At 41.5% G+C, this 13,613-nt stretch overlaps 1 protein-coding gene across 1 annotated transcript in view; it reads right to left on the bottom strand.

Moving 5' to 3' along the window:
• Positions 1 to 13,181, bottom strand: part of LOC118846458 (uricase-like) — a 39,452-nt gene extending 26,271 nt beyond the window's left edge. Inside the window, exons 1-2 of the mRNA XM_036755014.1 lie at positions 13,065 to 13,181; positions 2,552 to 2,770 (exon numbers count right to left, since the gene is read on the bottom strand). Coding sequence (XP_036610909.1) covers positions 2,552 to 2,770; positions 13,065 to 13,091 — 246 coding nt within the window. The 5' untranslated portion in view covers positions 13,092 to 13,181. The remainder of the gene's footprint in view (positions 1 to 2,551; positions 2,771 to 13,064) is intronic.
• Between the last annotated feature and the right edge of the window lie 432 nt (positions 13,182 to 13,613).

Here is a 13,613-nt window from a genome sequence, read left to right as displayed (position 1 = left end):
CAAGAAGAATCAAGGCGCTGCTGCCAGTCGTTCCAGTTGTGTCTGACTCTTCATTGGGGGCTTCCTTGGCAAAGATACTGGAGTAGTTTGCCATTTGCTCATCCAACTCATTTTACAGATGAGGAAACTGAGGCAAACAAGGTTAAGTGACTTATCCAGGGTCACACAGCTACTACGTGTCCAAGGCTGGGTTTGAACTCATGAAGATGAGTCTTCCTGATTCCAAGCCCAGTGCTCTATCCATCTAGATGCTCCCTATCTACTGAGTATCTAGATAAAGTAAGACTTGAACCCAGGTCTTTCCAACTTGAAGTCCCTGTCTTCTATGCCTCATTGCTATGGACATGCAAATCGTGAAAAATTGAGAACTGAATATTTCCTGACAACCATCCCATAAGGTATAAATATTGTTGTCCTCTTTTTACAGAGGAGATGGAGACTCAGTGACATTAAGTGAATTGTCCCATGAACAAACAGCTAATTAGTAAAACTACCAGGTCTGACCCTTATGTTCTGCTTCCATCTCCAGGGTTCCTTTGACTGTCCTCTAATTGGGCCTCAGCCTTCTCCACCAGAGCGAAGTCTTTGGAGCTGCCAAGGACGGTTAATAAACCATCTTTAACAGATGAGAATCTGTCCTATTTTTTTTAAAACAAATTCTCCCTTGAGGTTCTGAAACACCCCCTCAGAAACCCATTCTGAGGGAGAAAGCGTGGAGATGGATGAGTAGGAAAACAACGCCAAATACATGTCCTTCTGAGGCCAGGCGGACAAGTGTGCTCTTCAAGTACAAATAGCTCGTGTTTTGTAGGACTATTTGCAGCTTAGCTACAGAACACTTTCCACCAAACGACCCTGGAAGGTACACAGGAGACCAAGGCTCAGAAAGGTTGTGAATTACCCAAGTGCGACATTGCTGCTAAGTGGCGTGGGCTGAGATTCAACACCTGGTCTTTCAATTCCAAATTCAGATCTCTTTCCATTGTACCCCCAGTTCATCTAGTACTGAGCATGATTGCTTGCAGTTTATGGATAATTAATGGCAGTGAGAGATGGGAGAGTTTAACAATTGGAACAAAGAATTGGAGGACTGAAGTAGAGTACCTTAGCATTCTTTTAGTCTGAAGGCAAGAGATAGGGGAGATAGATGGTAATGGCCTTCAGAAAATACAAAGTGTCCAAAATCCTAAGAGAATTCAAAGGAATTCTTCACAGAGCTACTTGGAGTGCTTACTTCAAAAAAAAGAAAGAAAATGTGAGAGGATTGGAAAGGACTCTGGAAAGAATGGCGCCGTGATCTCCTCCAAACCTCACCCAGAACAACAGAATATGAGGGTTGGAAGGGATCTCAGCAATCATCTAGTCCAGCCTGTGCCTGATCCCCTCCGCAACAATCCCAGCAAGTAGTCATCCCAGGGCAACACAGTGGAAGCGATGCTGGATTTGGAGTCTGGGGGCCTTGCTTCAAATCCCAGCCCAGCAACATGCTGCCTGCTTGAATTTTGGCAGAGTCCACCTCTCTGGGTCTCAGTTTTTCTCATCCATAAAATGAGGGGGTTGGATTAAGTGGCCTCTGAGGTTCCTTATAGATTCAAATCAATGATCTCCACTAAGAAGGAAACTATTAGTTCCCAAGGCAGTCCATTTTGCTTTTAGTCTCAAAGTATTTTGATCTGGAAGTGATCTCAGAGAAGGAAGGAAGGAAGGAAGGAAGGAAGGAAGGAAGGAAGGAAGGAAGGAAGGAAGGAAGGAAGGAAGGAAGGAGGGAGGGGGGGAGGGAAGAAAGAAAGAAACAAACAAACAAAGAGAAAGAAAGAAGGAAGGAAGGAAAGAAAGAAAGGAAGGAAGGAGGGAGGGAAGGAAGGAAGAAAGGAAGGGAGGGAAGGAAGGAAGAAAGGAAGGGAGAAAGGGAGGAAGGGAGGAAGGAAAGAAAGAAAGAAAGAAAGAAAGAAAGAAAGAAAGAAAGAAAGAAAGAAAGAAAGAAGGAAGGAAGGAAGGAAAGAAAGAAAGAAAGGAAGGAAGGAAGGAAGGAAGGAAGGAAGGAAGGAAGGAAGGAGGGAGGGAGGGAGGGAGGGAAGAAAGAAAGAAACAAAGAAACAAAGAGAAAGAAAGAAAGAGAGAAGGAAGGAAGGAAGGAAGGAAGGAAGGAAGGAAGGAAGGAAGGAAGGAAAGAAAGAAAGAAAGAAAGAAACAAAGAAACAAAGAGAAAGAAAGAAAGAGGAGGGGAGGGAGGAGGAAGGAAGGGAGGGAAGGAAGGAAGGGAGGGAAGGAAGGAAGGGAGGGAAGGAAGGAAGAAAGGAAGGGAGAAAGGGAGAAAGGGAGGAAGGGAGGAAGGAAAGAAGGAAAGAAAAAGAGAGGAAAGTGAAAAAAGAAAGGAAGGAAGGGTGGGAGAGAGGGAGGGAGGAGTATTTTAGGACAGAACAGGGAAAGAAAGAAATCCTTTGAGACTTATTCAGGGCACCAAATGCTAAACAAATCACAAGAATTCCAAGTGAGCAAATAAGCCAAACCAAGATGGAATATCCCAAAAGCTCAAAGCAGACTCACTCACCCCTTTGAATTTTGCCAGAACGTGGACAGTATTCTTGATAGTGTCTGTGGAGATGATGTCTGAGTTGTCTCCAAAAAGATAATCTTTCTTGGTCCTCAAAGTGAGTTGGACCGATGCTGCCACTTCCGTAATGGTGTGGTGTTTGCCATCGCGTCGGATGTGGAGAACTTTCACCATATCCTTTCCATATCCAGTGTGCACAAATTCCACGTCCGTGTTCTACAACGAAAACAAATTCATTTCAGTTTCCTTAGATGATTGACACCTCAGGAAGCCAGACAGTACCTAAATCAGACCAGGCTTCGACTCTTAGTTGAGCGCTGGTTTTGTATCTCCAGTCTTTGGCATGGCACTTGGCACATAGTGAGTCTTTATTAAATGCTTATTGATTATTGATGAGGCTTGGTACATGCCAGATTCTCATACAATTAATGACAAAGGGTAAAATTCAAGATGTCTATGAAAGTGTTAAGCATAGAAATTATTTAGGAATGGAGTCGGGTCCACTGATTTCACTGCTATAGAAAAATCTTTGGTGAGAAAATCCCCTCTACCGATGAAAGGTAGCAGCCACTCTGCAATTTAGTTTTAGAGAATGGCCTAGAGCACTAGGAGGTTAAATGACTTACCCAGGATCACACAGCCAGTAAGTTTCCTAGGTAAAACTTGAATACAAATTGTTTTAACTCCGTGTCTTAGTCTCAATTTACTCTAATCCAATGAAAAAAAGGCTCAAAAATGGATTAATATCATATTAGCTTACATGCAAGGAGAGAAGATTTTTTTCTATTTTTGTTTTCTAGAATATAATATTGGATAATAATTAGATAATGAGTTGAACAAATAGCCCTTTTATATACAGAGGTGGTTTAGAGGAAGCCTCCATTGACATCTAACGCAGGTATGACCAGGTCACTCCCCAAATCAATAAACTGCATTGGCTTCCTATTATTCTATAATCAAATATCTATTCTTCTGCTTGGTTTTTAAAGCTTTTCACAACCTGATCCCACCTACCTTTGTAGCCCCATTGTATATTACTCTTTTTGCCACATTCCATGGTCCAGCCCAACTAACCTCCTTACTGTTTCTCAGCCACGGCGCTTTGCAGTGACCAGTGTCCATTCCAGGTAGGCATTCTTACCTCTTCTCCACCTTAAAGAATTCTTCCCTTCCTTCAAAATTCAGTTCAAATACTATCTTCTACATGAGGTCTATCTTGATTCCCCCTAATTGCCAGTGCGGGGCAGGGGATAAAATACTGGGCCCAGAGTCCAGAAAACTCAAGTCCAGTCCTACCTATGTCTGCCTTGGTTTCCTCAACTGCAAAATGAGAAAATAGCACCTACCTCACAAAGTTGTGAGGAACAAATGAGATAAAATTTGTAAAGTGCTTAGCATAATACCTGGCACATAGTAGGTGCTTTGTCTTTTATTCTCTAAATTACCATGTATTTTATTTTGCCTTTATTCTGCACATACTTTTATCTCCCTTCATTTCCCAACTGACTTCTCTCCTGGATATCATCATCACTGCCCCCAGAAACTCATCTTCCTGCATGATCACATCAGCTCTGAAACTCACACCTCCTCAGTACCTTCCTTCACCTGAGGCCTCTCTCTCTCTCTCTCTCTCTCTCTCTCTCTCTCTCTCTCTCTCTCTCTCTCTCTCTCTCTCTCTGGTTGGAGAGAGTAGAAGGCAGCTAGGGGAGAGCTCCTTCCAGATCCTCTATTTAAGGAGGGACCCCAGGGCAGCCATCTCAATATTTCCTACCTGGCTGCAAGACTTCTTTTCATAGACTGTCTTTCCCTGCTTAGCACAGTGTCCGGTACATATATTTTTATTCATTGACTGCCTGGTGACTGATTTTATATATATGCACATATACATATGCATATATACATATATGCCATCCCTGTGTGTTAATTTCATATATATCCTTCATTTTGTTGTTGTCTAATCATTTTTCAGTCATGTTGACTCTTTGTGACCCCATTCGGGGTTTTCTTGGCAAAGATACTAGATTGGTTCACCATTTCCTTCTCCAGCTCATTTTACAGTTGAGGAAACTGAGGCAAACAGTCAAGTGACTTGCCCAGGGTCACACAGCTGGTGAGTGTCTGAGACCAGATTTGAACTCAGGAAGAAGACTTTTCCAACTCCAGCCTTAGCACTTCATCCACTGACCCACCTAGCTGCCCATATCCTTCATTTGCTTATCTCTGTCACATGTTATGTTCCTCCCACCCCAGTAGAATGTAAATTCTTTGAGGGCAGGGACTGTCTCCCTTTCTGAGCACCCTACCAGGCACATAGCAGATGTTTAATAAATGATTCTTGTTTCATTGATTGAACACTAGCACAAAGTCTTTACCTCTTCTCCCCAAGGACAAAATTTTATTTCCTCAGCCATGTCTGTGAGCACAAAGGTATGAAGCACCAGAAATTGGAGTAAAAGGGGAAAGGAAGGAATCTCTAGACTCTTCAAAAATAGAGCCCAGACTGAAGAAAAGCTCCCTGAAGAAAGGAGACATTTTTCTTGTGGCTGTTTAATATAGGTGATGGATTTTTATTTCTTCAGTCTGAAAAGGAGGGGAGTGGGTGATATCTTATCTTTGGGCCAATTGAAGAATTATTAAGCCATTTGTTAGGTGAAACAGGTTGTGGATGAAAGTTTAACAGCAGAACGGGCCTAGCCATACTTTAGAATAATAAATTTAGAGTTGGAAATGACTTCAGAAGTCCATCTGGTCCAATCTACTCATTTTGCTGGTGAGGAAACTGAGGCACAGAGAGGAAAAGTGACCCCCAAGTTCCCACAACCAGTGAGTAACAGAGCCAAAATGCAAACTTAGGTTGTCTGTCTCCAAATCCGTGGCTCTCCCCACTATACCAAGATGGAGACCTTTGGTCACACTGGCTTGCCTCGGTCTGTCAACCAGCAATCAACCAAGACCACAAAGCAGTGGTCTGGCTGTGCAGCCAGGTGTTTGTGTGTGTGTGTATGTGTGTGTATTTACATGTATACATGTATTTGTATATATAGATATATATATGTTTATGTCTATACACACACACAAAGAGATCTGATTAAATGTAATATATAAGTATATATAAATTTATATATAAATATAAATCTATTAATTATAAGTCTATAAATATAAATCCATCTATCTATCTATCATAACAACCACAGAATTTCTATTACACATCATATCTTCCCTTGCTGCCCATAGGACACACGCTCCTTAAGAATAGGAGTGGTTAATTTGTTGTCCTTGTAACCCCAGCACCATCCCTGATAATCACTCAAAAGATTTAAGACTGATGATCCACACTGTGAGGGAGTGGAAAAGATCTTCACTTGGATGGATGGACATCCATAGAGCTCATCCATCCATCAGTTCGTATATCTTGGACAGGTCGATTGATAGCAACAATAATAAAAATAATAACTAGCATTTATAAGGTTTGCAAAGCACTTTGCATATGTTAATTAGGTACCCACAACAACCCTGTGAGATAGGTGCTATTTATTATTTCCATTTTACACATGAGGAAACTGAGGCTGAGCGACACTGAATGTCTTGCTCAAGGTCACAGTGCTTGAGGGAGGTTTGAAACTCAGGTCTTTCTACCTCTGAGTCCTGCACTCTATCTCCCGCACCACCTAACTCTGTCTAGAATTAACTAATCAGACGACAAATATTATGAAGTACCTACTTTTTGCCAAACACTTTGTGTACTACCAGCTTGGGGAAAGCCAGTGTAAAGAATAGAATGGTAGAAAAGCCAGTTTGGTGTGACTGTAGTGTCCATGAGGGGCCGAGATGTGTAATAAGGCTGGAAAAGTAAGATGAGGGAAGACTAAATTCCGGAGACTCAATTCCAGAGGCATCTATATTTGGTCCTTGATGTAATGAGGTGGAGTTTATTGAGTAGTAACATAGTCATACCTATGCTTTAGGAAAATCCCTTCGGCAGCCATGTGAGGATGTGTTGGAGTGCGGAGAGGCTTGAGGTAGAGAGATCAATGCAAACGTCGCTGCAATAGTCCAGTCAAGAAATGATCGGGGACTGAACCAAGGTTATGACTGTATGAATGGAGAGAAGAGGATTGTGTGCAAGAAACGTGAAGAGAGAACAGCGTGGCAAATGATTTGATAGGGTGGCAAGAGGGAGTGAGGAGTGAAGGACAGCACCAAGATGGTGACGCTAGGTGATAGGAAGTATGGTGATATCCTTGACAGATGTAAGGAAGTTCATGAGAGAGGGGAAGTTGAGATAAAAGATAATGAATTGTTGTTTTGGACATTTTAAGTCCAAGCTGGACTAAGCTGGAGCTCAGGACAGAGATAGCTCTAGGAATCATCAGCATAGAAATGACAATCAAACTCATGTGAACTGATGCAAATGGACAAGAAACTGGGTCTAAAATGGATCAGAGAAAGGGGAGCATGCTGGATATCTTTGGGGAATTTCATGGTGCTTTTAAGGACCCCAGACTTCTTGAGACAAAGACCCAGCTTTTTATTTTTAGCACCAATACTCTTCCAGTGATGTGTGGCAATGACTCATCAGATACCGCAGTATCCAAAGAATCAAAGGGAAGTATCACCCAAAGGTCAATAGAGAATTGGTTGGTGGGTATGAGCAGGCTGTAACCCATTAAAATGAAGAATTACAGAGGACAAACTGTTCCAAAGATGAAACTTTCAGAGAAATGTTCAATCAGGAAAAAAAAGATGGGCTTATGATGCAGCAAAATCCAGGGATGACCGGTGGACAAAGTCTGCTTACTCCACTGGCATCCACACACTATAAGAAGGACTACACACATGTAGTCCCTGGCATGGAGGTGGTTTGGGGAAGATGTGGACAAGAGTTGCCCAGGATAAGCAGGCATGGACAGGAACAGTGTGCATCATGGGAGATAGTGCCAGCAGGGATCGATCAGAGTGACAAAGTATAAAAAGTGCATTGTTTACTTAGGAAGGTAGTATAACTTCACAAATAACCCAAATGAAAAGAATACTGGATCTGGATGCAGGAGAGATTTGAGTTGTAATGTGAACTCTGCAAGTTATTTTAAGGTCTTGGAGCCTCATCATTCTCATCTGTAAAATGGGGTTAATACACAACTGGCCACATGAGGTTGTCATGAGGAAAGCTTTTCAACAAATTTCATCAAACTATGTGGCCATTTTCCCCTTCTCCCCAAATCGTTTTCCCTCAGTTTTTCTCAGGCTTTCAAAAAAACAAACCCAACCAAACTATATTTATTAACATCAGGGGAAAAGATAAAAAACTGAGTATCAACTGAAAAATTTCCTCCTGCGATTTGCATGTGGGGGGTGAGAGTGGGGGAATGAATAGAGAACTAGTCTTTTCTTTTTTCGAGGCAATGGGGTTAAGTGACTTGCCCAGGGCTGCACAGCTAATAAGTATCTGAAGCCAGATGTAAGCAAGTCTTGAAGTAATCGAGACCTGAGTTGCTGTTCTCCTTTTGACTCATACTAGCTGTATGACCTTGGACAAGTCTTTTAACCTTGATGCCCTGGGTAACGGATTCTATTCATCTAGCAGTTGCCTAGGTCAAGGAAATCACAGACCTGGTCCCCATCCCTCTTCCTAACACAGTAGAGATACGGCATTAGAATTATTTCAGCTCCAAAGACATACACTGCAAAGCTAGAACGCACCATCGACTTAGCTCCAAGCTTATGTTTCTCATGAAAAATAAACCCCACAAATGCCTCTATTGGTCTTTGTAGTCCCTATGTCCTATCTTCCCTATAGGGAAACAACGGGGTTTTATGTTACTCATGAGCTCAAAATTATTCTGATTAAGTCAAAACGTTCGTAGAATTCTCCACCAGAAAAAGCACCAGGTATGGAGGTGTTTGGAGAAGGTTTAAGTGGTTGGAACACCCTTGTTTCTATCCAAGCAGGATGCCCATTTCTTCTTTCTGGCTGGCTTCCTTTCACTCAGGCTCTGACGGGTTTGTTTTGTTGTTTGTTTCATTTGTTATGTTAGACGCTTCTTCGCAGTGTCTACTCCCCCGTCAGCTGCCAGAGGGAAATACCTCAATCTTCATATTTGGTTTTGCATTTTTTCTGATATTAATAAATGTGGTTTGTTTGGGATTTGTTTTTCTGAAAGCCTGAGGAAAATCGAGGGAAAATTGTTTGGGGACATAGGGGGAAAACTGCCACACATTTTGATGAAATAGCGGGAGAATTGCCGCTCAGTCTAAAAAGACAGTATCTTTCCTCCGCACTCATCCCTATCTCTCAGCAACAATATGAAAATACGCACTTACAAAAACACCTGGGGAGAATTCTGGGCTGTGTCTTTAGAACACTTCGCACCTGCGTAAATAGCCATACAATGACGGCAGAATGCGTCCAAGATCAAACTGCACTGAGAATTAGAAAACTGGTTTCCTTTCTCTGGTTCTTTCATTAAGTTCAGAAGGTTCTGCTCAGTGCTTACCTCAGAGTTCTCATCTCTAAAATGGGAGCTAATCATAGTAGCTAGCATTTAAGCTTTGCTAAGTGCTTTCCAATATTATCTGATTATATCTTTACAACCACCCTTCAGAGTAGGTGCTCTTATTCTCCCCTTTTTACAGCTGTGAAGTTCAGGGACTTTCCCAGAGTCTGGCTAGATTTGAACATTGCTTTTCCAGATTCCAGACCCAGGGCTCTATCCACTGCGTCACCTAGATGCCTCTAAATAAGGGATAAGAATACATTCCAACCACAGTGAATGTTGGCAGTGCACAGAACAAAAAATATTTAGCATACCTGAGCAGCAAGGAGCTTTGGAGAGATTGGTCCCTGGTTCAGGTCCCAACCCTACTATTTCATGGACCCATACCTTCACTTTGCAAGGCCTGCATTTCCTTATCTGCAAAAGGAGGGGCTTGGGCTATATGAGTACTGAGTTCTCTTTCAGCTCTAAGCCGATATCCTAAGGTATTATTGCTGCGGTGAGCCTCAATATAGGTAACAATCATATTAATGAAACCAAGAACAACAGTGATGGGTCAAAAAGCTGTAGCCAGGGGGGCAGTTGTATTTCCTGATTGGCCCCAGATCTACTGCCTTTGGTCAGTGAGAAGCAAATTCCCCCAAATCATACAACATGAGCATTACCTCAGCCCACCTGGGAAGACGAACTACCCTGAGTTACTACACTTGCAAACAGGAGACCATAAAGGGATTTCGCCTAACAAATGTTTCACGAGCAGGATAACCGCACATCTGCATTAATTACAGAAGGGAGAAAGAATGGCCTGTTACATATTGAATAGTGAACTTTCAAAATAGAAGGAGCTACAGGTACTCGATTATTGCCACTTCTCTGCTCATGTTACCCAGGGAGAGGAAATCATAAAGAAACATGGACCAGAATGCTGATTTGTCTGCTAGTCTTTGCCACACTGGTAATGGTATCAGGGAATGAGGATGCAGCAAAAAGCTGAATTCTTGGCCTCAGCCTTTGGTATGAAAAGATTAAACCTTGCTCATTTCCATGAGTCATTCTGGGATAAATCATTGGACCTTCATAAGCCTTTGTTCAACATGGAGGACTAAAAGCAGGGTTAGAAACCTGGGTTCAAATCTCAGCTGTGACATTTACTTGCTATGGGACCGCAGGCAAAATACAGTATTTTACTTCTCTGAATCTCAATTTCTTCATCTGTGAAATGGGCCCATAATAATAATAATGCCCATATACTATTAATCAACTTCACTGGATTGTTCTGGGGACCAAACGAGAATGTAAAGTATTTTGGGAACGTCCAGTGCTAGATAAATGTAAGGTATTTTCTTTAATAATAGAGGACTAGTCAGGGGTTCTTAACCTTTTTTAGAGCTATGGACTCCTTTTGGGAGTCTGATGAAGCCTATGGACGCTTTCTTAGATGCATGAAATAAAATGCGAAGATTTTTGAAAGAAGCCAATTATATTGAAATACAGTTACCAAAATAGTTTTTGAAAGAAGTTCACAAACCCTAGATTGAGAACACTGAATCTAGATAAATTCTAAATTTCTTCCCAGCTGAACTCAATTCTAGGATCTAGGTTGTTTTCTTAAGATGGATTTGGTTCAAACAAATACTGGACACTTCATTGCCAATTAATCTGTGGGTGAAACATAACTGCAGTGAATGAACAGAGGGAAAAGAAGTACTCTGTACCCAGGCGTGGAAAGAGGGAGATGATACGCTATCAAACACACTTTAAAGTTTACAAAGCATTTTATACATTTACAAATATTTTTCAAATTTGGGGGGGGAATTTTGTAAAATTTTAGAGAAATTTACAAATATTATCTCATTAGACCCTTTCAATAACCCAGGGAGATAGGGACTACTATTCCTATTCCTATTTTACAGATAAGGCAACTGAGGCAGATAGAAGTAAAGTGACTTGTCCAGGGTCACCCTGCTTGGACGTGTCTGAAGCTGGGTTTGAACTTGGTTCTTCCTGACTCTAGAACCAGCACCCTATGCACTATGCTACCCCACACACACCCCACAGCAGCTTCTAAGGAAATGTCCTGTATACTACGACTCTTACTCTGATCTTCCTAATAATAGCAGCTCCTATTTCAGTAGTGCTTCAAAGTTTACTAAACGCTTTTCTCACAACTTTGTGAAATAAGTAGCACGAGTATTAGCATCCCCATGTAATTATCATGTATGAGATGGAGAAGGACTACATTTTCCAGAATGCCTGGATCTTGTAAGAGAGCAAAGGTGTATACTCAGGGCAAAGCTATTCACTGGGAGAGGAGGGGAGGGAAGGGGAGGAGAGGAGAAGGGAGGGGAGGGGAGGGGAGGAGAGGGGAGGAGAGGGGAGGGGACAAGAGGAGGGGAGAGGAGGGGAGGGGAGGGGAGGCTGAATGACTACTTGCCAGTGATATTGGAGGAGAGGAGAGGAGAGGCTGAATTTAGGAACTCCTGGTCAGGTATGGGTTTGACCAGATGGTTGCTGAGGTTTCTGATCTAGCAGTCAGCAACAGTGAGAGACATGGATTTCATGGAAACACATCACATTTCAATGCTCCAAAGACCCATGATTTCAGCTGATATAGCCCACAATCCCCCTAGACTCTAGTCTCTCACTTCTCAACCTTTTACAATTTGGCTTTCAATCTCACCACTCAACTGAAACTGTTTTTCAGGATAACCAATAAACTTTCCAATGCTAACAGATGGCCTCTTCTAAATTCTTACTCTTCTTCACCTCACTGAAGCAGTTGACATCCTTGATTCCCCTCCTCTTGGATAATCCCTTCTCCCTTGGCCTTTGCAACACCGCTCTCTTCTGCTTGTCCTTCACCGCTCCTTCGCAATCTCCTTTGCTGGAACATCATCCTTGCCCTGCTCCCTAAATGTGAATGTTGCTCCCCTCCTCCCCCAAGGTTCTGGCTTGAAGTGGATTGAGTGGAGTTGATTGGTTCGTGAATTGCTCTGGCTCTCAAAAATTCCTCCATATGGCATTTGACCCAACACTAACATTTTGGCAATCCTTGAAATAGTAATTAGATATAAAGAAGGAACAAAATTCCCTGTAAATGTCATGTCAATATATATGTTTATATATATATATATATACATATATATGTATGTATGTATGCACACACATATTTCCTAAGATTTGGAAGATATATAAAAAATAAGATTAAAAGAATTAGAATGAGTTTAAAACTCCACCAAAATAAACAGATATGTATTCTCAGTCTCAGAGAATATGATAGTCATATTCACTGAAAATACTAAAAACAGCCATTTGCAGTGACCCCAGGAGGCATCAATAAATGCTCAAAAAGTTTTCAAACCAAAATAACATTTAATTAACTTTAATTTTCAAAAATAAACATCAATAATGTAGCTCCTTTAAAAAGAACAAGAGGCATCATGAAGTGAAATTAAACATAAAGGACCATAATTTCAAAAAGGTTGAGAGCCATCGAAATTTTGGAATGTGCCCAAACCATTTAAGATCTATACCTGTGGGTGTCTCAGGGAAGACTATTGAGGTCCATGACTTTGTAAAATGATGCAACAGGGAAAGAAAATGTTGGCTATTTTGCTTGCAGGGTCTAGCTTGAGACAAACCCAAAGGTGTTTGCCTAAGGTAGATATTAATTTATCTTTTGCAGCAGGCTTCAAAGGGAATCAGGCTTGAGATCATAACTTGTCCAAAAGAATCCTAGGAAGTTAAGGCAACTCCTTGCACCCTCAGTGCCAAGGCAAATTCACTTAAAGATTGATGCCAAGAGTTCTCTTTGGTTTAGACTCAAGAATGGTTCCTAATCCTCAAAGTGATTCTAATCTCAACCCATATCCCCAATCCTGGCTCAGTAGCAGAGCCAACTCTACACCTAGACTTCTGATGAAAAATCACTTTCAAACCAATACATTTAAGGCAATGATTTCTACGTCTCTCTACTGTTTCTCTCCCCTCACCCCCTCAAATAAAGTAATTCTCACCTTTTCATACTCATAGTAACGGGACATTTTCACTTAGTCTTCAGATTCTGTTTCAGGAGTGATGAGAATGAAGACCTTGGACAAAACACCTATTGGTGAGAGCTTTTTTTTTCTTTATTTGTATGGAAGGGTAGAAGGTCAGCATTGTTTATTTGTTCCCTATCATAGGCGATTGGCTATCTGGAGTTCTTTAAGCTAAAGCTACACTTTGAATGGTTAAGTCTGGGAGGTGGAGAAGACATGTCAATATGCGGATGAGCCACACTTTGATTTTAACCCTTTCCTTTACTGTCAGATAAGCAGTTACCTCAAATAAATGACCATATGCTTCCAGAAGGGAAAAGGACAGGTGGTTTTCCTTACACAAGACTGGATTCATTATTTATCTTTATTATTTCTTTAGAAAGGTAGTATTACATAGCAAAGCTGCCTACAGAATCAGAAAGAACAAGGTTCAAATCTTGCCTTTGACTCATACCTCAGACAAAACATATTACCTCTCAAGGCCCTATGTTCTTTTGTCAGAAAATAAGTTTCAGAAAATTTACT

The sequence above is a fragment of the Trichosurus vulpecula genome, chromosome 4 (assembly GCF_011100635.1).
Source record: "Trichosurus vulpecula isolate mTriVul1 chromosome 4, mTriVul1.pri, whole genome shotgun sequence".
NCBI classification, from domain to species: domain Eukaryota; kingdom Metazoa; phylum Chordata; class Mammalia; order Diprotodontia; family Phalangeridae; genus Trichosurus; species Trichosurus vulpecula.
This window is presented reverse-complemented; position numbering and strand designations above follow the sequence as displayed.